Raw genomic sequence first — 24,757 nt, forward strand, 5'->3', positions numbered from 1 at the left:
TACTTTCCAAAACCCCCGGAATCAGTAGCCTGAACCTCCAACCGGTAATGACTAATGAAGGTATGTATCGACCTCCAGGTAGCCGCCCTGCAAATCACTGGAGGCGACACCTGCGAAGACGCCACCCAAGACGTCGCTGGAGACCGTGTCGAGTGAGCCCTGAGGCCCCCAGGAATCGGTTTTCCCCACACGAGGTATGCCGAACCAATGGTTTCTTCTAGCCAACGGGCAATCGTCGTGTGGAATGCTGCGGTCCCGTTCTTTGGACCCGAAAAGGAAAACAAACAAATGATCCGCTATCGAAAAGGAATTAGTGACCTCCAGGTAGCGTAGAAGGGATCTTCGCACAGCAAGCCTCTTTAAGTCCCTCACTTGAGGAACAGAGGAGCTCCCGGCCGCAAAGCGGACAGCTCAACTGACTGATGCCAATGAAAAACGAAACGACCTTAGGTAGAGAGGAAGGGATCGCCCGCAAGGATACCCCCGAGGCAGATCTCTACAGGAAGGAGCCTGCAACTCTGAGAAGGGCCGCGCTGAGGCAATCGCCACCAAGGATACAGTCTTTAATGCGAAATCCTTAAGAGTTGTACGCTTCAAGGGTCAAACGGTACCGTGCACAGGGTGGGAAGAACCCAATAAGGTTCCAGGACGGGCAGGGGAAACGCAACGGAGAACGGAAAAGCTTAGCCCCCCCGGAGAAAACCCCCTTTTTTTTTTTTTTCTTTACACAGCTTGCAGCTGTCCTTGGTTCTGGAGCCCTTTTCCTGCAGGGGTGAGTGAACCGGGCTCCCCGGTGTCACCCCTGACGCTGCCACTAGCTCAGCCGGTTCCTCGACCCTGGCAGCGGCCTCAACCGGGGGAGGGTAGTCCCCTCAGACCTCTCCGCCCACAAGTTTTAGTCTGTCTCCATCTACTGGTGCGGGGTCACAACCCAGGTGTCCTGGACTGATCCTGGTACGTACAGGGAACAAGAGATGTGGAACAACAGTGGACCAAACTAAAAGGAGCAATTACCAAGGCAACTAATCTATGTGTTATAAAAGTAAAGAAAAGCAAAAGAAAAATGAAACCTATCTGGTTCTCAAAGGAGGTGGCTGACAAAATAAAGGCTAAAAGAACAGCATTCAAGAAATATAAAGGATCCCAAAGGGAGGAGCACAAAGAAGAATATCTGGTAGAAATGAGGGAGATGAAGAAAGTAATCAAGGCGGCCGCCATTCCTACACTAACGGGGAAAGCCTCATTGCTAGACCGTCACCTGCAAGGCTCATTTATCCGTTGGTCTAGCGCCAAGCTCCCCTGAAGTGCCTTCTTCCACCAGGGATGCACACAGAATACAGGCCGTCTGAATTTAGGCAGGATCGCTAGGTTGCACATGAACAGCACTTCTGCCACATGGCCTGAGCAGTGCGCCGCCATTGCCATCCCGTTTACCTGAACCTCAGGAAATCCTCAGCTGCGATCAAGGCCCAGAGTGACTGGCACAATGATACCACTGCCTCCTGGTTGTTTTTTGTTTTTTTTATTACAAGCTTTAAAACTGCATTCACCGCTGTAACTAGCTGTGGAAAAAAAGGAGGAACAGAAATTCAATACTTCGCTGCTTGGACAGAACCCGAAATGCAGAGCTGCCAGCGGAACCAACGCTGCCTCGTTGGGGATGATGGATCTGGACCACCAGATATACACCTGCACGGAATCTCAGAGCAAATGTCCGACAAGGGTCATCGACCCCCTGCTTGTCCGCCTCACACCAGAAGGGATGACCCCACCAGGACCTAAAACCCCCTGGGAGGAACTGGAGATCCTTTTCTTTTTTTTTTTTTTTTTAAATATACTCCAGACTGCAGATTTTAACACCATCTGCTCGAGACAGAGAAATATTGAGGGTCTGCAGGTGGCACACTGGGTTATGACAATATCAGTGAAACTTTCTCTGTCTCCATCTGCTGGCAGGGAGGCAAAACCCAGGAGTCTGGAGTGATCTGGGTACGTACAAGGAACTCTAGTTGTCTGTTCCTTACAGACGTTCGTCATTCTACCATCAATGACTTACCTCTTTGTGCAGAACATGGGTGCAGGGTGTCAGGTGGAGCTCACTGGGCTGTACAATCTTCTGACACATAAGGCACAGCTTGCAGGCAACAGATGACTTCAACAAAGGATGAAAAACAAACACATAACAGCTAGTAAGATTTCCCCTTGGTTCCCCCTACCCCAGGATCTCTCCAATTTTTCGCCAGTTGGAAGCTGAAGTTATGATCTTCATGTTCCCAATCAAAAGATTCCAACAGTAACCAAAGAAGCAGCTCCTCCTAGTTGAGTTGCTGCCGCATGCCTACCATAGAACCCCGTCTACTGCTTTCCTTCTCTTTGTCATAGTTACATCGGCCTGGCTGTGTGCCACAGCCTCTCCCTCAGCTGCTGAAGCACTGGTCTGCACTGTTTGTCACAGGGGAGGGAGCAGGTGTGCAACACACTCTGTGATTTTTCAGTCCTCAAGCTGGAAGTCCTATTCTTGTCATTAGCAGTATGACTTGGTATAGCAGAGTTGCTTACCTGTTAACAGGTGTTCTCCTAGGACAGCAGGATGTTGGTCCTCACACATGGATGGAGCCCATCACTGAAAACTTATGTTAAAGTTTCTGGAACTTTGACTAGGCACAGTGAGCATGCCCTAAACAATGCGAGGTCCCTCTTCAGTCTTATAACATAGAATTATATATAAATGAAAATATAAGGAGAAAACCAACTCTGCGGGGTGGCGGAGGGGTTTCATGAGGACCAATATCCTGCTGTCCTAGGAGAACATCTGTTACGGGTAAGCAAGTCTGTTTTCTCCTAGAACATCAGGATGATACCCCTCACACATGGGTGAAGCCCTAGCTATAGGCTTGTCCCCAATGCAAAAGGGTGGCAATGGGCACAACAACTACAGTGCTGTTAATAACAGAGAGGGAGATAACCTGAGCTCAAACAAAAGGCCATAAGAAATGCCATACTGGGTCAGACCATCAAGCCCAGTATCCTGTTTTCAACAGTGGCCAATTCAAATCACGTGCCTGGCAAGTACCCAAACATTAGATAGATCACAAGCTACTATTGCTTATTAATTACATAATAACAGTTTATGGATTTATGCTCTAGGAACTTATCCAAACCTAGGCAGGGAGAGCTAGGTTCTACACCTTGAAGAGACTCCTGAGGACAGACTGGCTGTCCTCAGGAGCCATCCTGTCACATCAGCCATCCTTATCCAGACAGTAATGGGATGTGAATGTGTGGCGAGATTTCCACGTTGCAGCCTTGCAAATCTCCTCCACGGGAACTGCTCACAAGTAGGCTACCGACGTTGCCATGGCTCTGACAGAATGAGCCTTAAACATGACCCCCAAGATGCAGTCCTGCCGGGGCATAACCAGAGGAGTTGAAATCTGCTAGCCAACTGGATAGTATCTGTTTGGCAACAGCAACTCCCAACATATTCCTAACAAAAGAAATGAAAAAGTTGGGTGGATTGTCTATGGGTTTCTGTCCACTCCAGATAGAAGGCTAAGGCTCTCTTACAGTCTAAATTGTGCAGTGCTCATTTGCCTTGGGAAAGTATGTTGGCAGGATGATTGATTGGTTAAGATGGAAATCCATCGCCACCTTAGGCAGGAACTTAGGGTACGTACGTAGGACCACCCTGTTCTGAAAAAACTTAGTGTAAGGTGGATAAGTCACTAAGGCCTGGAGCTTGGTGACCCTGTGTGCTGAGGTGACCACCACCAAAAATATGACCTTCCAGGTTAGGTATTTCAAGTCACAAGAAGGCAGCAACTGAAAAGGAGCTTTCATCAGCTGAGTGAGCACCACGTTGAGGTCCCAAGACACAGCGGGAGGCCTTAAGGGAGGCTTCAACTGAAGCAGACTCCGCATGCAGGGTACAACTATAGGCTGTATAGAGATGGGCGTACCATCTACAATATGGTGGTATGTGCCAATTGCACTAAGATGAACTCTAATGGGGTTGATATTCAAGCCAGTCTCTGATAGGTGTAGAAGGTAATTAAGCAGTTTTTGTGTGGGGCAGGAGAATGGATCCAGGGCCTTCTGCTCACTCCACACGGAAAACCTCCTTCAGTCTGTAGGATTTTCTGTAAGCCACCAGGACCCGAGACACATCCTCAGAGAGATCAAACTGTTGCAGAATTAACCTCTCAACATCCAGGCTGAGAGTGACCTAGTCTGAAGTTGGGATGCCGCAACCTCCCTCAATCTTGAGTGATGAGCTCTGGGGAAGTCCCCAGACTGATCGATCTCCGGATGAACAACTCCCACAAGAGTGGAAACCAGACCTGTCTCAGCCAATGAAGGGGGCTATGAGGATCATAGTCCCTCTGTCCTCGTGAAGCTTCAAGAGAGTCTTCGCCATCAAAGGAATCAGAGGATATGCATAGAGAAGACCCTTGCCCCAATGGTGGACAAAGGCATCCAAGGCCGGTCTGCCGCCTGTTCTGTACCCAGGGCAAAACTTAGTCACTTTTCTGTTGGAAAGGGACGCAAACAGCTTCTCATCTGGGCTCTCCCAGAGGCGGAAGATCTGGTTTGCTACCCCCTGATCCAGAGACCACTCGTGGGGTCCGAAGGCCCAACTCAGTCTGTCCGCTCATCACGTTCTCCACTGCTGTCAGGTACATGGCCCTGAGCACCATCCCATAAGAAAGGGCTCAGACCCACATCTGGATCCCTTGCCTCCCTGCTTGTTGACATACCACATAGCTACGTGGCTGTCTGTTCGGATCAGGACAACTTTGCTGGACAGCCAATCTCTGAAAGCCCATAGCACGTACCTGAACGCCCGGAGCTCCAGGAAGTTGATTTGACAACGTGTTTACTGGGTGGGTATGGAGGATAATTTGGCAAAACACCTGAGATTTAATTAGTACCCTTGATGGATGATGGACAGAACCCACTGGTCCAAGGTTATACTGGGCCACTGATCCACAAAGAACAATAGCTTGCCCCCAACTGGGGGATCCAGCATCTCGGGTAGAGGTGGGCTGGCTTACGCTCCCTACGATCCAGTCAAAACCCCGTCCCGGGATTTGACTTGGGTGCTGGCTGGGGAGCTCTCTGTTGTCTGGGATGGCTGAGGGAGCTCACTCTCTGCGAATGGGAGCGAGGGGCTGGAAGACAGTATTTCCTCTGGCGGTAGAAAGATATCCTTGGACCCTGTGTCGCCGACCTCCTTGCTGAGTAGGGCGGATCTGAAATGCTAGCTGAGAGTTGTTGGAGGGTCTCATGGTGGTCCCGGAACTGAGCTACCGCATCCCTCACCTTATCTCCGAAGAGATTCTCTCCTATGCACGGCAAGTCAGCGAGTCTTTCCTGTACCTCTGGTCGGAGATCCAAAGCCCGCAGCCATGCCATTCTGCAGGTGCCAATTCCCAGTGAAGCAACTCTCAATGCAGTTTCAAAAACATTGTAGGTTGCACGAACCTCGTGCTTTCCGCACTCAAAGCCCTTATCCACCAGCGACATAAAAGGTATCTTGCTGCTGTTGAGGCAGCTGCTTGGCTGCCTCCTACATTTGCTTCCAGAGGTTTCACGAGTACTGGCTCATGTAGAGCTGGTAGGAGGCAATGCGAGCAATGAGCATGGCTCCCTGAAATACTTTCCTCACAAGAGTGTCCATCGCCCTGTGATCCTTCCCCGGGGGCGCAGAGGTGTGGATCCGAGAGTGCTTGGCCCTCTTGAGTGCAGATTCGACCACCACCGATTGGTGTCACAGCTGATGTTTCTCGAATCTGGTAGCCTTCTGGACAAGGTAAACTCCATCCGCCTTCCTGTTCATGGGAGGAACTGTGAGGGGGTGTTCCCAGATCCTCAGCAGCAACCCCTTAAAGATTTCGTGAACCGGGACTGCCACAATTTCTTGAAGCCTCCACGAACTGGAGGATTTCAACTTGTGCCTGGCATCCTCCTCTGTCAACGACTGAAAAGCGATGGCCTCGGCCATCGCCTACACAAAACCTGCCCTCTGGCGGAGACTTCCTTCATTCTGCTGGAGGAGAAGGCTCTGAGGGGAGACCCTCCAAGTCATTGGAGAAGGAATCTGCAGTGTCATCCCCCTAGGGGTCATACAGAGCCTCATCATCACTGTAGTCCACAGGAGATGAAGCCCTAGGTGCTCAGCCTTCATCCAGAAGCATGGGCACTGGTGGAACTGATGCTGACCCCAGCAGTGCTAGACGGAGGACTGTAGGCCTCGATGACGTTTCCTCCTTGGAGGAACCGGCAATGAACACCATATCGGTTGGGGAAGCATTGGTGCCCCACCAGACATCAATGGCCTCCTGGGAATCGATGCCAGCTAGGTCGGTAACGCACTGATGAGCACATTGAGTCATTCCAGTTGTGGTTCTAAAACAGAGATCGCAGGCATCGGCACCATTGATGCCACAGGTACAATGCCCTGCAGTGCTTATTCCACTGCCAGCTGAAGTCTCCGCTCCAGCTCCTCCTCAAAAGTTGCCAATGCCAACACCGACTGGAAGTCAGGAGGGGTGGCTAGATCTTCCTCAGATCCTTGAGGTGGATTGGCGACTGGCACCAGGACCGGTGGAGAACATCGCAGTCTCCCGGCATTGATGGAGGATTGGCACTCCTCGCCATGGGGTAGCTTCGGGGGCATCACGGCATGAACTCGCTTAGGGTTCATCATCGACCACTCACCTGGGCATGTTCAGTTCCAGAAACTGACATAAGTTTTCCGGGCCGGGGCTCCATCCAATGATGTCACTCGTGTGAGGACTACCAACCTGCTTGTCCTAGGAGAATGCTTGCTCCTCACAGAGCTCTTGGCTCCCTTATTATTCTAGGGCCTGTGGCGATATGGATATTCCTCACCTGCAAAGATCTCCCAGGATATGGCAGCTGAGCTGCTGGTTGGAAGAGTGGGGGGCTGAAGTGACCCAAAGCAGCAGGGAACAGTGGCTGCTGCAGAGAAAATGCAGCAGAAACTCAAAAATATTCGGAAAGTCACAGACTATGAAACCAAAATTCTTTGGCGTTGGCATTATAAGCTGACAGGCAGTGTTACATACCCTCACCTCAAGATCTCTCCTCTAGGACAGGCATTACAAAATTCCTGCCCTGGGGCTCTCCCTCTGTATGTGTACTATTTGGAGTTCATAAAGCCCCCTTCTATTCCAGCCATAAAAATTGCCATCATCCTTTCTGCACCCCCACCACATGCAATCCTTGAGTCACTTTTTCCTCTCTCTGGCATGCACATGCTCACACTCACTTGTTGGCTCTCTTGCTGTTCCACCAGTCTCACTGCCACTAGCTGGCACAGCTCCTCCATGGACAGTCCTGCCATAGTGCCTCGCACAGTCTTAATCTGCTGCAGAATCCCAGTCAGCTGGGCCCTAAGAGGAAAGCAATCTAATTAGATGTGCGGGTCATAGGAGTAAGTTATGTCAGTGAGAAGCATGGTCTCTACAGAAGGGCAGGCAGCTGTGAGGAGCATTGCTGAACCAGTGTGGCACTCCCAGCACATTATGATTTTCAGTACTAGGCAGCGTAAGAAATGACAGACGTCAGTATGTTGGACACCTTGGCTAATGCTTTTATCCGTGGCAAAAGCAATGTCTGGGCCTAGTGAGTCTGAATTCCCAGTCACAATGATCATTTGCCTAAGACCTGAGCTTCAATACCAGACCTTCAGCAAAAGGTAAGGCAAGCAATCTTCTATCCCTCTGGATCCCAAGTCAGAGAGACCCCTTTATTAAGGTAGTGCAAGGGCTGTTCACCTATTACACTGTGGAAATCTTGCCAGTAGTTTCTCCAGGATCTTGTTCAGCTGATCAGCAGGCCGTGCCTGAGTAACTGGAACTGGCACCCTCATGCCCCCCAGTCCTGGGGGTACCGAGAGAACCTTAGGTGCTAATCCTGGACTGCTTCGCCCATGGGAGCCAGAGATGTGGGACGAGGGCTGGCTGGGCACAGGCATGGCAGAAGGACCAAGGGGGAAGGGCAGCGGCACAGAGTCAGCGGGGGGCATGGCCGCAATGGCAGAGCCAAGGGGGAATGGAAGCCCAGGAGGGAGCAATGGATTCTGCGGAAAGGATGAGAACCTCAAATCCATCTGAAAATAACAAGCGAGAGATTAACCAGCAAGGAAGAAGAGCTGAAACTGAAATCACAAGAACTTCATACACCACAAATAATCACAGTAAGGGGGGGAAGGGCCAGCCTGAATAGTCACCTCTGCAGGGGGAGGCGGCAGTCTGGGGGAGGGGGAAGGGCCAGCCTGAATAGTCACCTCTGCAGGGGGAGGCGGCAGTCTGGGGGAGGGGGAAGGCCCAGCCTGAATAGTCACCTCTGCAGGGGGAGGCGGCAGTCTGGGGGAGGGGATCTGTGGAAGGTTGCTAAGCTTGGCTCCATTTTTCAGCAGCTGGATATGATCATTAAATTGCGCCTAAGAGAGGAAAGCACATGAGAGTTACTGGATTTATCAAAGGCGCGCGCACACAGCAAAAATCATCCAGATGCAGATACGGCGCGCTTGCCGAGATAATCCCTTCAGTGGACAGCAGATAATAAACTGCAGTGCCAAGAGCTTGCCTTTACAACCTGCAAACTTACACACATGTCCTCTTTCTTCGCTCGGACGCTGTTCAGCCTCCGCTCCCATTCTTGCTTGTTTTGGATGACATCCAGAGTCAGAGGTGCCGACCTGCTCAGGAAGGAGAGGAATTGGTGACCAAACACATGGCAGAAAGAAAGCGAGGCAGAGGGGAGGTAGGAAAGTAAACAAAACCAATCAGGCAGGGCTAGGAATACACAGGGTACCTTCTCCAGCAGCAGAACACAATTCTTACATACGGACACAGGGTACAGGAGAAGCGGCCAAGGATGAGACATCTCGGAAGTATTAATACAGCAACATGATACAATGGGTGGTTCTGACAGCAAAATAAAGGTAAGAGGTCAGAGGTCTGGAGACAAGCACCTGAGAGATGAATGCCCAAGCTCAGTGCTCTAATCACAGGGAGTATCTGTGCTGAGGTTGCTGACTCAAGACTTGTAAATGTTGAGCATTACAGCACAACTATGACATCAAAACAGTGGCTTCAGTCACCTGAGGCAGGTCACGTGCAGAATCGCTTCATTCTCCGCCTCTTCTAGTCTCAACACCAGCAGGTCCCTGCGACTCTCCAGTGACAGCACCTGCCAACCACAGAGCACACTGGTGAGGCTATGCTATTCCATTACGTCTCTCGATCTAATAACAAATCCTTTGCTTAGCGGCAGCACAAAGAATTTTAGCTGAGCCTCTCTTGTCAAATAGACTTTTCCTATCGCTTTTAAATTTTCCCACTCTCCAGTGTTAGAATTCACAATATCCTGGCTTCCTACTGTCAGTTTCTTAACCAGCTACTGCTCTTCTCTTGAGCAATCTCTCTATTCTTCCCTATTATGCTACTGGCATTCACCACACACACACAGATACTCCAACTGATGCTCGGTAACTAAAGAACCCCAGCTACAGCTTTGCTGTGCAGCACCTCCTCACCTCGGCTCTTAGAGCTCGCTCCGTCTCCTCCAGACCACTTTGGTTAATCTCATTGTGCTGCTTCTTCAGCTCTGCCAGTTCCTGCTCCCACACCTCCCTGGAAAGGGACAGATGCATCCTACACACCTCATCATCAAAACTTAAATTCTTCCAAATTAAGATATACTTCGCCCTCATCCCTTAACAGAGGGTCCATTTACAGAAAAGAGGGTGTCTGTGTGGGTAGGGGGTAGAGTGGAATCGCGTAACCAGGGGAGAGCTTACTTTTCCTCTGACTGTTCTGCAGTCAGAGAGACAATTTTGTTCTCTTTCTCCTCTTCTTCCATCTGTAACCTGAAACAGAAAGACAGAGGTGTGAGAGACAGATGTAGCAAAGACATGATGTGAAAAGAGAAAAACAGGATACGAGAGCCAGAGAAAGAGAAAGACAAGCAAGAAAGATGGGTTTTAAACAGATTTGAAATCTGCAAGCGTCTCTCCCAGGGCCCCTTCACTTCACCCAGGGATTAGGATCTGCACTAAATTCAATTAATCTGGATCGCATTTAGATACTTTTTTCAAAAAGTAACTCCCCCTTGCTCCTCTCCAACCAGCTGACATCAGCAAGTCATCACGCACGACCTCCAGTCATTTCCATTTCCTCCCAGTATGCAGTAGCACAAGTGGTGAGAGAGAGTAGGATGCAGCTCCCTTCAGTGCTTCCCTTACTTAGCATGTAACCTGCCACTAAATATTTGCCTTCTAGCACCTTGTGCCTTTCTCCTGGAGCATCTCAATCTCTGCCTTCAACTCCTGCTCCTTCTGACAGAATTCCCGCTTCTCCTTTTCCATTCTTTTCTTGGTTTCTTCCCGTTTAACTGTCACATCCTGGATCGCTTTCAGGATCTCCTGAGGAGAGGGCGGCAAGGTCAAGCATTGATGAGGAGCACAGAGAGGATTGATTCAGAGCTGAACCTGTCGTAACAACTGTCACTAGTAAACAACTTCCAGAGCTAAATTCTCAATAAGATATCCCCAACCAGCAGAGAAATATCTTTGCTCAGGAGAACAAAACTGGCTTTCTAAAAATCTTATTTCCATTTTACAATTAAAGTTAGTGGCTGGCAATGCAGCCTCTTCAATGGAAGACCTAGGGTCCAATCCCTTCCAGCAGGTCCTGTAATCCCTCTGTACCCACACGATATTCATGTTATGGCACACTGGAGCCATTTGACTATTTTTTTTTACTGTGTCTGATCTACATGATTATAGCCCAACGTTCTAAGATAGCAGCTTACAATCTTGGCAAGCATTCAGTCAATATGACCCAGTAATAAATCAAGTAGTCCCAGCTATAGGTAGGAATGCTCACTCTCCCCCGTACCTGGTGGTTCTTCTTCTCTTCCTCATATCTCTGCTGAAGCTGTCGGAGTTGCACCTGCAGCTGGTTTTCCACCTGCCTCTGCTTATCCAGCACTTCCTGGTAACTCTCCTTAAATTTTGTCCTCTCAGTCACCATCTTCTCCTGCAGATTCCAAAGGAATCAGAGTGAGGCTTCCCCTCCCCATCACTTAATTTAACAAGTTAAAGCACACCTTGGATGGGCCACTATCAGCTCTACTTGTCAGAGAAATCAAGCTATGCATCTTAGCTTTGTTCTTAGACTATCTGTATGCAAATACATCCACAATGCATATTCATGAGATATCTTGACAACTGGACCTATTTACAAACCCAATCCCCCCCCCCCCCCCACCTTATCAGCCAAGCTAAGCTATAGGAGACTTGGTAATACCAGAAACAGGCAGCTGTTCTGCCTTAGGGAGACAAAACTCATGGTGCAACCCCAGGAATGCAACTGAAGGCTCTGAAACCAGAAGAGAGAGAGACTCCATTCCCATCTCAATCATTCAGTATGTCACCAGTAACCTACGCCTCTCTCCCTGCCAAAACTCCAGTTTTTCTTTAGATCAAATAAACTAGATTAACGCTTTTGGCCTCTTGACTAGGAGCCAAGTGCAGCAGGGTCTGGGCTATGAGCTAAGGATGAGCCCTCTTTGGCCTTTTGGCTAGGATTCAAAACCTGTACAATATGGGGGGGGGGGGGGGGGGCGGGGCGGGAGTTTAATGCCCTGCCATTTGACCTTATGGGGGACTTGATGATGTAACAACCATTGCAGGACGATTAAATTATCTGCAAAAAAAAAAAAATCTCCTTGCCTGTTCCGTAACATTTGCACCAGTTTACAAGTTTGCAGCGAGCTCTGTCTAATGCATGCTTTTAAATGCACAAACAGCAATAGAGGAAAGCTCGAGGCACAATGGCCAATACAGGGATCTAAGAAAGCATTAAAGCTACTCACACCATGCAACTTGCCTCTGTCTCCTCTAGCTCAAGTACAGACTACCTCAAGGGCAAGGTCCATGTCTAGTCAGTCATATGGCTCTCATTGAGACTGCCCATGACAGTGATTTTAACAATGTGGACATCTGGAGCAACACTACCAAACCCTTATCACAACCAATGACATCTACAGTGTACAATAAGTAAAGACTTGCAATGCCCTCTGGGCCTTCTACTCACTAGGTTTTTCTCACTGTGCTTCTCCGTGTTAACTTCGACATGCCTGGTCTCAAAGTTAGTCTGGGAGCAGAGAAAGAACCATAATAGTTATAGAAAGAGGCAACAAACACTAGGTCCTTTCAGAGACTTGAGAAAAATCTGTATGTAAGGGAATATACATGACTTTCCTGATTTTTCAGCAGCTTGCCACTAGGAAGAGCTCTGGAAGCCAGAGAGGAGCAGATAGCACTCTGGGACAAAGCATGCTGGGAGGTGTAGTTTTATAGGAGTTTGGCCTGGGAAGCCAGGCGGAAGTAATTAAGACATTGAAACACACAAACAGCTGACAGGGAAGCAATCAGAGATAATCAGGATAGAACAGGCGAATGCAACTCCAATCCTTGAGTGCCACAAGCCAGTCAGTTTTTCAAGATAGCCACAGAATATGCATGAGATGTATTTGCATGCAATAGAAGTGATGCATGCAAATTCATCTCTTAAATATCGTGAAAACCCAAACAGCTTGTGGCACTCAAGGACTAGAGTTGCCTACCCCTGGGCTAGGCGGCCTTCAGAAAGGAAGACTACAGTATCTAGACTGGTTATCCTAAGAACAAATAAGCTAGTAGAGAGCTTCCAATGGAGAAAATGTACTTGTTAATTTTCTTTCCATGAATCCTGCTACACCTGTTCAGTCCAAATAAGAAGGTTATGTCCCCCTACCAGTAGATGGAGGCAGAGCACACAGACTCACTGTGACATCATTACCATTATATAGCGGTGATGCAGCACAAAGAAATTCCAGTATTCCTATAAAATATGTTCAGAGAGAATCCTCCTATGCCAATCCCCTGCCCCTGAAGGAGAAAGAATAGAACAGAAAGATAGGATAGAAGACAACAACCGGAAGAAAGGAAGATTCATTCTTCTGAAATATCGAAATGCGGCAGACAAGACTGGCCTGACAATCTTCAGTGACTAAAATAGGTCCAACTTTCCGGGAGAGTTCTGGACTGGTGAAGCAGAATTCATGGAAAGAAAAATAAGTAGTAAAATTCTCTCCTTCCATGTCACCTTGCTACATTAATACAGTCCAAACAGATAGGAACTACCCAAGCCCAACTAACAAGAGAGGGAGAAAGTAAGGACCGCCTTGAGAACACCAGCTCTATAAGCTGCGACCTCCCTAGCAAGAACATCCAGTCTGTAATGCTTCACAAAGGAATGCAAAAGCAACCAAGCAGCCATCCTACAAATGCCTGCTGCCACAACCACAACTATTTCCATCCAGGAAGAACACTGAGCTCTTGTGGAATAAACATGAATAATCTCAGGAACCCTCTGAGCCTTGAGCAAATACATCAAGGACACGACGTCTTCGATGTATCTAACTATATTAGCTTTAGAGGCTGCCTTGCCTGTTCACGGCCCCCGTATAATACAAACAATTTGTCAGTCCTACGGAAAGATCTGGAAACCTCTAAATATCTGAGGAAAACCCAGAAACCTCAAAGACCTGTTACCTCCTTGAAACTCATCTCTGTAAAAAAAACAACTGTCAGAGTGACAGACTAATTCAAGAACACTGTGGGTAAAATAAAAAAAAAAAAAAGGAACAGAACAAAAGGATATCGAATCCAGCGCTATGACCAGAAAAAGATTTCTACAAGATAGAGCCTGAATCTCTGAAGTGCGCTGAACAGAATAAACTGCCACCAGAAACACTGCTTGTAAGGCAAGATCCTTTAAGGGGGTTCAAAGAGGTGAAACCATGGCTTTCAGAACCAGATTAAGGTCCTGCTGAGGCACCAAAGGTCAAAAGGGAGGCTGCAATCGCCCCAAAGAAATTGGGACACATTTGGATGGGCTGGCACCAAAATATTCTGACTCCTTCTCCTGTAACAGGAAGAAGCGGCGACGTGGACTTTCAGAGAATTCAAAGCCAGGCCTTTTTCCAGACCTTTCTCAAGCAAAGCTACAGGGCAAGAAGCATCGGAACACCAAGGAGAAAGTGACCGAACCTTACAGAAGATAAAACAGAGAAGCTGAAGGTTTACAAGCCTTCCACAGGATTGAAATCACGGAAGACAAGCAGCCTTTCTTTCTCACGCGTGACCTTTCAAGAGCCAAGCCATAAGATAAATTGAAGGATTGTCTAGACTGATCGGCCCCTGTACTAACAGGTGCAGGGAAAGGTCAACCTCAAGTCTCATCGGATCCGCATACCACAGTATCTAAGGCTAATCTGGAAGCTATCAGGATTACATCATTGCTCTCAGTTTTGATTCAGCGCAGAATCCTGCTGATTAGTGGCCAAAGATGGAAGACATAAGAAGCTCCATTATAAGCCAAGGCTGAATAAGAGCATCTATGCCTTCAGTGCCAAACTCTCTGTGATGGCTGAAGAATCAAGGGACTTTGGTGTTCTCACAAGTTGCCATTATATGCAAGTGAGACAAGTCCCACCTACAAACAACATGATGGCTGAGCTCCCATTTGCCTGGATCCAGAAGCTTCCTCTTCAGAAAATCTGCTTGTACATTTTCCTGCCCGCAATATGAGCCGTTGACAAAAGCTGCAGATTCTTTTCCATCCATGGAAAACGTTTTGTCTCCTCCGACACACTTTGCTTCTGGTGCCACCTTGTCTATTCATATACACCACCGCTGTTGCACATTTCCTCTGAGTAAGGGACAAAAATGACACAGGGCCACTCTTATTGCCATGGTTTCCAACCTGTTGATGGACCATGATGCCTCCTCCAGAGACCCGAGCCCTTGGACCATTTGAACTGGACAATGTGCTCCCCACCCGGTCAGACTCATATCTATCATAACTAGAACCCAGGAGGGCAATGCTAGATATCGCGCTAAAGGATCATTCACCATCGCAGTCTGCTCTTCACAGACACCGACAAAGGAAGTCAAACCTCGTAATTCTGGGAGTTGGGTGACCATCGAGACAGGAGAGAAAGCTGCAGAGGCCTCATGTGGGTTCTGGCCTAGGGCACGTGATTCAGAGTGGCCCCATGGAACAGAGAAGATTAAGATAGCACCAAGCTCTTTGGGCCGCCAGAGCAATGAACCTCTGCATTTGTCGAATCAATTTGCCCACCCTTTCCAACATCAGGAAAAGAAAATTGGTTCTTACCTGCTAATTTTTGTTTGTGGAATAGCACAGATCAGTCCAGATACCTGAGTTTTGCTGCCCTGCCATCAGATGGAGACAGAGAAAAAAAAGTTTCACCAACTCTGCCATATAACCTAGTGTGCCGCCTGCAGTCCCCTCAGTACTGATCTGTAGGCAAGCCAAGATGATTACATGCTAGGTGAAATTATTACATACCTGCTAATTTTCCTTTCCTTTACTTCTGCACACCAGTCAAAAACACATGGGTATATTCCTCCTAACCAGCATTGGAGGCAAAGTTTTTTTTGTTTTAAACATCGTCTCATCATATGACATCATTAGAATCCTTCATGCCAGTATGCTGTCAGAGCTACTTGAAGAAAAAAAAACAAATATAGGAAAATTGGTTCTTACCTGCTAATTGTTGTTCCTGTTAGTATTTTCTCCGTCTCCACCTGCTGGCAGGGATGCATGAGCCCAGGCGTCTGGACTGATCCAGGTACGTACAGGGAACACTCCTTACTAATTTAAAAGTATTAAATTATATAAATAGAAAATCATTCACACATTTCTAATAAATTTATATCAATGGTTGAACATAAAAAAAAAAAAAGTTAACTGAACAGAGGTGGGCTTCTTGACTGGTGTGCAGAAGGAAAGGAAAGGAAATTAGCAGGTAAGTAATAATTTCACCTTCCTTATCCTTCTGCCCACCAGTCAAGAACACATGGGACATATCAAAGCCTATATATCATGGGTGGGTTGATTGAATACTCGTTTTTAGAACTGAAGCACCAAATGATGCTTCTTGTTTAGCAAGACCATCCAATGTGTAATGTTTGATACATGGATTTAAGCTTGTCCAAGAAGCAGCTCTACAAACATCTCTCGGCTTAACTGCCCATGAGGCTGATTGCACTCTACTAGAATGTGCCTGTAAACCCGACGGAGCTATCTTTTCGCACAACAGATACACTGAAGAGATAGTTTCTTTAATCCACCCTGCTATAGTTGCCTTAGAAGCTGCCGCTCCCTTTCTTTTACCTTCGAATAAAACAAATAATTTATCTGTGTTTCTAAAACTCTTGGTAATACATAAATATTAACAGCTGCATCTTTTAAGAGGACTCCTGGATGTACTATCTGTTCGAAAAGCCAGGTTGCTAGAGACAGCTCCTATTCTTTGGAACATGCTTCCTGAGGCCCTACAACTGGCAACAGTGGGAAGAGTTTTAAAAGCCTATTAAAAACATTTCTTTTTAAACAAGCCTACTTTTAAGCACTTTAGTGTACATAGCTTTATGCAAGATGGCATGTTTAGATCTTTTTAGCTATAGATTGCAGGAAGAGTCTATTAAGGATCTTCGGGGTCTACATGATATCTGAGGCTATTTTGTTTTATGCATTCTTCTACTTGTTTTTTGTTTTTACATTTGAATCTTATATATCGCTTAGTGCATCAGCGTAAACGATCAACACATTTCAAATAAAGATAAAGACAATCTCCATGTTGTCTGAAACTAACCCATTTCTGAGGTTCCTTTATAGGGACCAGCACCAGGGGATCTCCAAAGTCCATATCCAAGCCTACAAGAAGCTGCGGAGGAGCAGAATCACCCACGGGACCCTGACCTAATACAGCTGATGCTCCAGCCAAAACCAAGGCACCTAAAGCCTCCTCATGAGCCTGGCCTCAGTGTGAATCAGTTGAAGAAACGCTCTCCCCCAGGTCGAAGGAGCGGTGGACACACTAGAGGTCTGTGAACCCTCCCCAGCCCGCACGCATGCAGTACAGAGAGGCCCCGCGGCTGAGGCAGGCTTCCTGCCGCTGCAGCTGTGCTCTAACTTCTCCATAGAGGGTGGCCACCCACCCCATCCCCCAAGCTCTCCTGCCAGGCTCTAATGAAGAACAGACCAAAACTACTGGCCAGAAAGCCTTCCCCTAGAGAGAGAAAAAAAAAAAAAAACGTACACTGACTGACCAGGGAAGCAAGGCTGCCTCTCAAAATCCAGGATCCCTCAGAGATCTGCACCAGCCAACTAACTCTCCTCTTCACTTTCTTTTCTTTTTTTTTTTTTTTCAAAACACATTGAAGGCTGCTAGCAGAACAGTGAAGGGAGAAAGGAGGGGTGACAGGAAGGATTCTCTCACCATGCCTGAAAAGAAACCACCGGATATCCTGAATTACCTTTTAAAAAAATAAAATATATATATATATATATATATATATATCTAAGGAGAAATCTCCCTCCCCCACAGGCTCTACCAAGTTCCCACTGGGACTGGGAGCCTCTTGGCAGACTCACTCTCCTGAATGAACATGGGCCTAGCCCTATGCAGTGTCGATGCCTTCCAAGAAATCCTGCTGCACCACCAGTGAGTCCTACTATCTGCGAGAGGTGCTGCACCATCTCTCTATAGCAGCACCGATGTCATAGAGGAAGTCTGTGTGCTCTGCCGCCACCTGCTGGTATGGGGACATAACCCACCTGTTCGGACTGAACTGCTGTAGTAGGATAAAATGGAATAAGAAGTTTGCCAGTATATAAATGCATGGCTTGCCTTTTGATTATTTATAGTTGTGTGGACTTAATCGGAGGTATAATGCATAAATAGCAGACTGGGTGAAAATAAAGAAACAAGACCTATGTTTCACACCTCATCTCTTGGAAGACGAGATAAGTCCCCATCTGAAAAGCTCACAGAGGGAAGGGCTCCCTCACACTATAACTATATCAGTCTTGCACTGCTATATCGAAATTACCAAAATTAAATTAACTAAACTCCAGAAAATGTAGTGATCCATAATACTCCACCTGCACTGCAGCATTCTGCAAAAGTTTTAAGGGCCCAATCTGTGGATCTGGGTTGCTGAGGTCTGACTTCTGCCTTCCTCTGCCACCTGTGAACCCATTCTCCCCACCTACTGGTCTCCCTGGTTCCAGCCTCTCCTCTGTTTCTTTGGCTAGGCAAATGCTGGGTGTGCCTGGGTCGTCTGTGCATTCCTCACTGCGGAGTACTGTGGGGTGCTGGAAGGCCTGGGACTGGCTCTCAGTCAGTTCCACATTTCCTGTTGTTGCAGACATCTTGGGGTCTGAGAGAGAAATCTCTTCTGTGCAGGAATACCACGGTTCTGGATCCTGAAGCACAAGCTCCGACTCCAGCCTCACGTGCCCATCAGTAGATGGAGCACAGGTCACTCTCACCGGCTGTGCATGCTCTTCACCTGAGGGGGCATCAGTGTAATTATCTGAAGGTGGCAAAGGTTTCTGGCTTTCTTCTGTCACAGATGGCTCTCCTCCTCTGCCCAGAAAGAAAAAGAAATGTTATGCACCCACAGTACACATGCAAACAGTTTAGCACATCTGGTCAGGAATCTCTGCTTTTTCCTCAAGGTTTTTCTGGTTCTCTGTCACTGGTAAGGCTTGACATTGGCACACAGCATTAGTGATGCAGACCCAGAGAACCTCGAGTAAAACGCAACAACTTTGCTAGTACAGTTTGCTAGTCAAAGATATGAAATGTGGGGGGAGAAAAATAGTTATGACCAGAACTCCCTAGCCAAGAGATCATTTGTTTTTTTTCCAACTAAAAATGGACAGCTTTTGCTCCCCCATGCCATTCCCAAAGGTTTAGCTTTCTGCTACTGTACACTGTAGCACTTGTTGGGTGAAAGGTTAGCCGCCCTTAACATAGTAGGTGACAGCAGTCTGCCCAGTTATTCCTAGTCACATTACCAAAGAGCCAAAACTGGCATGAAAAAAAAAAAGAGAATCAAAACCCATAAGGCAAGCAAAGAAACAAAGGTGCAAGAGTCTATTTTTGTAAAGTGCCATGAGCCTTTCATTAGCGGCATTTAATAAATAAAAATAACAACCCTAACAGCAGCAATCCAACTGTATCAGGCTTCCAAGAATGCACAGGTAACCATGAGAAATGCCAAAAGCAATTTATTTATTCTTGTCATTTGATTCCCCTGCCTTTCCTTTATCACATCAAGGCGGTTACAAAGCACAGTAAATTCAGAACAGAATAAGTGAGCATGGGGGAGGCTGGATGTTTTTGGACAGTCTCCCAGATTTTGCTAGTGGTAGGACATGAAAGACAACCTGGGTGTTGGATTAAGTACTGGTCTTCTAAGTATTCTCATTGAACAGCGGCCACGATGTACGGCTGGCAACTAAGGTGTTGCCCGTTTCTGGTAAGAGGCTTATCATTTTTGCATTAAAATCATTCCAACATTCATAGTTTATTTATGTTTGGAATTGGACTATCCTATTCGTGCTACCTGCAGGCGGATAGATTTTTTTCTTCATTTTGGTTTCTCTGCTTTACAAAAAAGGAACATAATCCAAATATATTTGATAAGACATACCATTCTGCAAAAGCACACAATAGAAAAACTGCATCGCAAACCCAACCGTCCTCCCATAACAATAGCATCCTAAAAGGTGCTCTGTACACATTATCATACAAAGCATAATGGGGGTATAATTCAGTCACTGGCCAGACTGCAAAGCTAGATGGATAAACAAACATATCAGGTTAACTTTGGAGGGATATTCAGCAGTGCAGCTGCACTACTGAATATAGCTGACTAAAAGAAAGCCAGATAAATTTATCTAGGTATCTTTAGGACTGCTCTAGGGCACAAACTACAGTTAGCCGGATAAGTTATCTGGCTAAAGAAACCCAATATATACATTTTTAATGAGATTCTGTATCTCTCAAAAGAGTGAATTAGTGATACAAAAGTCTCACATACTGAGAGATGTATAAAATGGAATACAGAAATTGACTATAGATAAAGGAGATGGAATGGCTCCCCTATGAGGAAAGGCTGAAGAGGTTATGGCTGTTCAGCTTGGAGAAGAGACGGCTGAGGGAGGATTTGATAGAGGTCTTTAAATCATGAAAGGTCTTGAACAAGTAGATGTGAATCGGTTATTTACACTTTCGAATAATAGAAGGACTAGGGGTATTCCATGAAGTTAGCTAGTAGCACATTTAAGACTAATCGGAGAAAATTCTTTTTCACTCAATGCACAATTAAACTCTGGAATTTGTTGCCAGAGGATGTGGTTAGTGTAGCTGGGTTCAAAAAAGGTTTGGATAAGTTCTTGGAGGAGAAGTCCATTAACTGCTATTAATCAAGTTTACTTAGGGACTAGCCATTGCTATTAATTGCATCAGTAGCATGGGATCTTCTTGGTGTTTGGGTAATTGCCAGGTTCTTGTGGCCTGCTTTGGCCTCTGTTGGAAACAGGATGCTGGGCTTAATGGACTCTTGGTCTGACCCAGCATGGCAATTTCTTATGCTCTTATCAGTTTTGGTTGTGTGCAGTCATCAGCTGTTTTGGGGAGAAGATATTGAGTTATGTTAATAAAGTCTGTGGGTTCAAAATAACATGGCAAGCAGAAATGTTGCATTTTGATGATTTCTCATGTATATGACTTAGAGATAGATGTGGCAGAGAAATTCATTCTTTTAAATTGGAGAGTAGCTTTGCACAATGGAGGAATGTTTTACGCCATCTTTGCATTACGAATAAATATGAGGATAAACTAGGTACTTCTAAGAAACAAAGTTTTTCTTGACATTTGGGATCGACATCTTCAATCCCTGCCACATCAAGTAAGAAGTATGATACTAAATGGATGTTAATCATTAATATCTGAGGCAATTGGTATTATTTTATTTATTTAGAAACTTTTATATACCGGCATTAGTGGGTACATCAAACCGGTTCACATAATAACTGAAAGTTTGGAAAATACATTTCAACAGGGAGACAGTAACTGGGCAGGGGATAAAATAAATAGGCAGTAGTAATGGGGTAATATGTTGTTGTGGGGTAATATGTTGTTGTGGTATTGTAACTGGTGTAATATAGACTAAGACTAAGACTAAGCTGTATTTCATGTGAGTTGATACACACAATGCATAGCAGTACTTGAATGTAATCTGCTTTGAAGTGCCCGAAACGCAGAATATAAATTAAATAAATATGTGGTTAATTATATTTTCAACAAAAAGGCATTTATCTGGCTAAATGCTGCTGAATATTGACCCCAATGAAGCCAATATTAAAAAAAAAAAAAAGAAAAACTGGCTCTTAAGTTAGGTGCTTATTTTCAGCCAAAAACTTAGAAGCCTACCTTTTCAGCTGAAATTTGCATAATTTAGGGCTGCTATGCATTTGCCTAGATTTAGGATCTGAAACTTTATTTCCCCATCCTAACCCTGGCCCCTTGGCCACCCAATTTATGGGGCCCTAAATTTGTGCCCCCAGTGAAACACGCTTGGATTTCAGAAAAACTTGATACCTTCCTGTATAAGAGGCTCATAAATAAACTGGGCCCCAAAGAGCTAGTCTGGATTAGAAACTGGTAGAGCGATAAACAGAGTTGCAGTAAATGGAATTCACTCTAAGGAAAGAAAATTAGTGAAGTGCCTCAGGGCTCTGTTCGGATCAGTATCTTTGTGAGCGATACTGCAGAGGGATTAGATGGGAGTTTGTTTCTTTTTGCAGATGACACTAAGATTGGCAAAAAGTAGACATTCCCAAAGGAATAGACTGAATGAGAAGTAACCTAAGAAAGCATGAGGATTGGCTGTGTGCTTGGCAGTCACGATTAAATGCAAAAAAATATAGAGTCGTGCGTTTGGGATGCAAAAATTCAAGTTGTACATGATAGTGCGACTGGATACTGCGCTTGATGGACACTTGGCCTGATCCAGTATGGCATTTCTTATGTTTTCATCACAGATACTGATGTGCATTGAGCAGGAAAGAAACCTTAAGATGCTCATGTCTCGATCTCAAGATAACAAAACAGTGTGATAAGTAGCCAGTGAGATGCTAGGCTCCATATGGAGAATACTCAAAATAAAATAAAAAAAGGAGGAGATAATGCCTCTGCACAGGTCATTGGCGAGACCTCACCTAGACTACTGTGTCCAGATCTGGAGGCCATACCCCAGAAAGGATATAGACAGGCTGGAAGCAGTCCAAAGATTGCTACCAAAATGGTGCAGAGTCTGTACTGAAAGCCATACGAGATGAGACTTAAGGACCTCAATATGTATATGTAGGGAAGAGGGGAGACGGCGGGGGGGAAGCAGAGAATATGATAGAGACATTCAAATATCTCAAAGGTATATTAGTCAGAAGAAGCAAATGAGAATCATCATAAAAACAAATTTCCAAGGAAAAGATGCTGGATACATGGAATGGTCTTCTTAGTGGAGGTTGTGGAGACAAAAATGGTAAGAAATTCAAAAGCACATAAGATCGGTCACTACTGGTGAAGAGTTAGGAGAAAGCCCTGGGTTTGCAGTGATGAAACTGGCACAAGATAGACCCATTCAGTCTGCCCTAATAGTCCTTGTCTGCTGTCATACTCCATGACAGCAGCAAGAACAGTGTTAGAACACCGCGCATAACCCACCCTTAACAACAGAGGCAAGGGGAGAGGTCACAAGGGCCAAATAAAGAGCAACTAAAGAAGCACAATCAGATTATATTGCAGGAGATGTGGTAGCCAGGTTGGTACCAGCATGTTACAATGCCCCAGAAACCAAGTATATCAGTACCGGCAGGTACTGGCCAGTAAACCAGAAGGACCTAGGAGGCTGGATGTTAGAGCTGCAGCCTTCAGTTTTGGTATTTGTTTAGATTATTACAAATTATAGATGTAAGACATGGTGGGTAGGGGTTGGGGAATCTGGGTACTGGATTAAGTATTTGATCCTATATGTTCATCCACCCAGGACAGAGAACCAAAGAGGAAGAAAGCAAAAGGAAACCAGGATATCTCCTTGCAGTGTAGGCAGGAATAACTGGGCAGACTGGATGTGCCAACTGATCTATGCTTGGGACATGCTCAATTAATAGAAAAAAAGACCCCAAGGGATAGATAATTAATGTCCCGCAAAAGATACTTTGAAAAATTATTCAAAAAGATGAGAAACAAAATTTTAATAATTTTTAAACTTTGTTAAAGGAGAAAATAAAGACTTCAGAAGTAGTGTCAGTGGCTTGCTGGCCTAATTGATAATTCTCATTTTTAAAGCTTAAAAAAACCTTTTAAATGACAACTTTCACATAATCATGAGCCCAAAAAAACCTCGTCATTAGAAAAAGTGTGGTTCTGCTAAACAAAATTAAAATAATTCTCAAATTGAAAAAGGTAACAAAGGATTCCCTGATGCAGCCGATGAAGGCGAAACGCTGACAGCATTGATTGGACTTCTTTTTGGATATATCTTCATGGAAGAACATCCACATTAAGTTATCCTTCCATTTTTCAGCTAAGCATTGTTACCTTTTTCAATTTGAGAATCATTTTTCTTTCGTTTAGCAGAACAACACTTTTTCTAATGAAAAGGTTTTTTGGACTCATGATTATGTGAAAGCTGTTATTTAAAAGGCATTTTTAAGCTTTAAAAATGAGACTTGTTGATTAGGCCAGCAGGCCACTAACACTACTTCTGAAGTCTTTTTTCCTCTTTTAACGAAGTTTAAAAGTTACTATAAATCATTTATTGTTTCTCACCTTTTTGAATAACTATGCTTGGGACAAACATGGAGAACTGCTGTAGAAACAGGTTGGAGAAGTTGAGTAAAAGACATGGGGGCAAAATGGTGTTAGCTTAAATATGCGAATTTATATGCTCATCTACCCAAAGTGGTAGAGAACCAGAGAGGAGGAATCTAGACTGGGCAGAATGAATAGATCAACTGGTCTTTATCTGCTGTTTGCTATATTAATATGTTTTTCTCTGATGTGGCTGGTTAGTGTTGTTACATACTGTGCAAAGGAAGAGCTCATTATAAAGCTCAATGTACATTTATTACCTAATATGCAAATCCCTCATGCTCTCTTCTAGGCCAGGCCCAGGACAAGTACCAGATGTATCCATGAGGGTGGTGTCAGATTTGGGTTCCAATTCCATAGGCTGCAAGTAGAAGAAACTGAATAGAAGCAGCACATCCCTCCGGGCAAGGCACCTCAGACAGCACAAATTGCACCAGCAGCATTTCATAAATGATCAAAACAGTTATTTTTCCTTTGAGAACTGACTAGGAAAAAAGTACCTACCGAGATCTGCACCTGCTTTTTCTCTTCTAAACAATGCATTACTTTTGAAAATGAAAAACTATTGCATTGTACTATTCCCCAACCCACAGGAATACCTTCACTTAATATACATAAAAGTACACGTTGCAGAACATGTACTTCTAAGATAAATAGCCATTTACTTGTGGTTCCATCTTTTTTCATGCTATATCATCTGAGTGCCACTCGCATGGTACAACAATTCAAACACAACATATACAATATCAAATATATACAATGAAACATATAAAGTAACAGAGGGCGACTAAATATAAAATATGGCAATACTATGAACATATCAATAACACAGAATAACCAGAATAATAAAAATAAAAGAGTAAAAATTAAAAAAGCATCACGTAAATGTAATCCAAAAAGCTGTGTAAATGGCTTT

General features: G+C 45.4%; 1 protein-coding gene across 4 annotated transcripts in view; it reads right to left on the reverse strand.

The window, feature by feature from the left end:
* The window catches only part of RNF214 (ring finger protein 214), a 31,171-nt gene that overhangs the window by 5,149 nt on the left and 1,265 nt on the right, over window positions 1-24,757 (reverse strand). The window contains exons 2-14 of one of the 4 annotated variants that reach the window (XM_029573323.1): window positions 24,102-24,202; window positions 18,057-18,543; window positions 12,132-12,191; window positions 10,932-11,072; window positions 10,317-10,456; window positions 9,833-9,901; window positions 9,569-9,665; window positions 9,134-9,222; window positions 8,638-8,728; window positions 8,315-8,470; window positions 7,803-8,137; window positions 7,295-7,418; window positions 2,057-2,152 (exon numbers count right to left, since the gene is read on the reverse strand). In XM_029573323.1, the coding sequence (XP_029429183.1) occupies window positions 2,057-2,152; window positions 7,295-7,418; window positions 7,803-8,137; window positions 8,315-8,470; window positions 8,638-8,728; window positions 9,134-9,222; window positions 9,569-9,665; window positions 9,833-9,901; window positions 10,317-10,456; window positions 10,932-11,072; window positions 12,132-12,191; window positions 18,057-18,543; window positions 24,102-24,199 (1,983 nt within the window). In that variant the 5' untranslated portion in view covers window positions 24,200-24,202. The remainder of the gene's footprint in view (window positions 1-2,056; window positions 2,153-7,294; window positions 7,419-7,802; window positions 8,138-8,314; window positions 8,471-8,637; window positions 8,729-9,133; window positions 9,223-9,568; window positions 9,666-9,832; window positions 9,902-10,316; window positions 10,457-10,931; window positions 11,073-12,131; window positions 12,192-18,056; window positions 18,544-24,101; window positions 24,203-24,757) is intronic. The other 3 variants (XM_029573324.1, XM_029573325.1, XM_029573326.1) reach the window with 3 other exon arrangements.

The sequence above is a fragment of the Rhinatrema bivittatum genome, chromosome 12, assembly GCF_901001135.1.
Source record: "Rhinatrema bivittatum chromosome 12, aRhiBiv1.1, whole genome shotgun sequence".
Lineage (NCBI taxonomy): Eukaryota > Metazoa > Chordata > Amphibia > Gymnophiona > Rhinatrematidae > Rhinatrema > Rhinatrema bivittatum.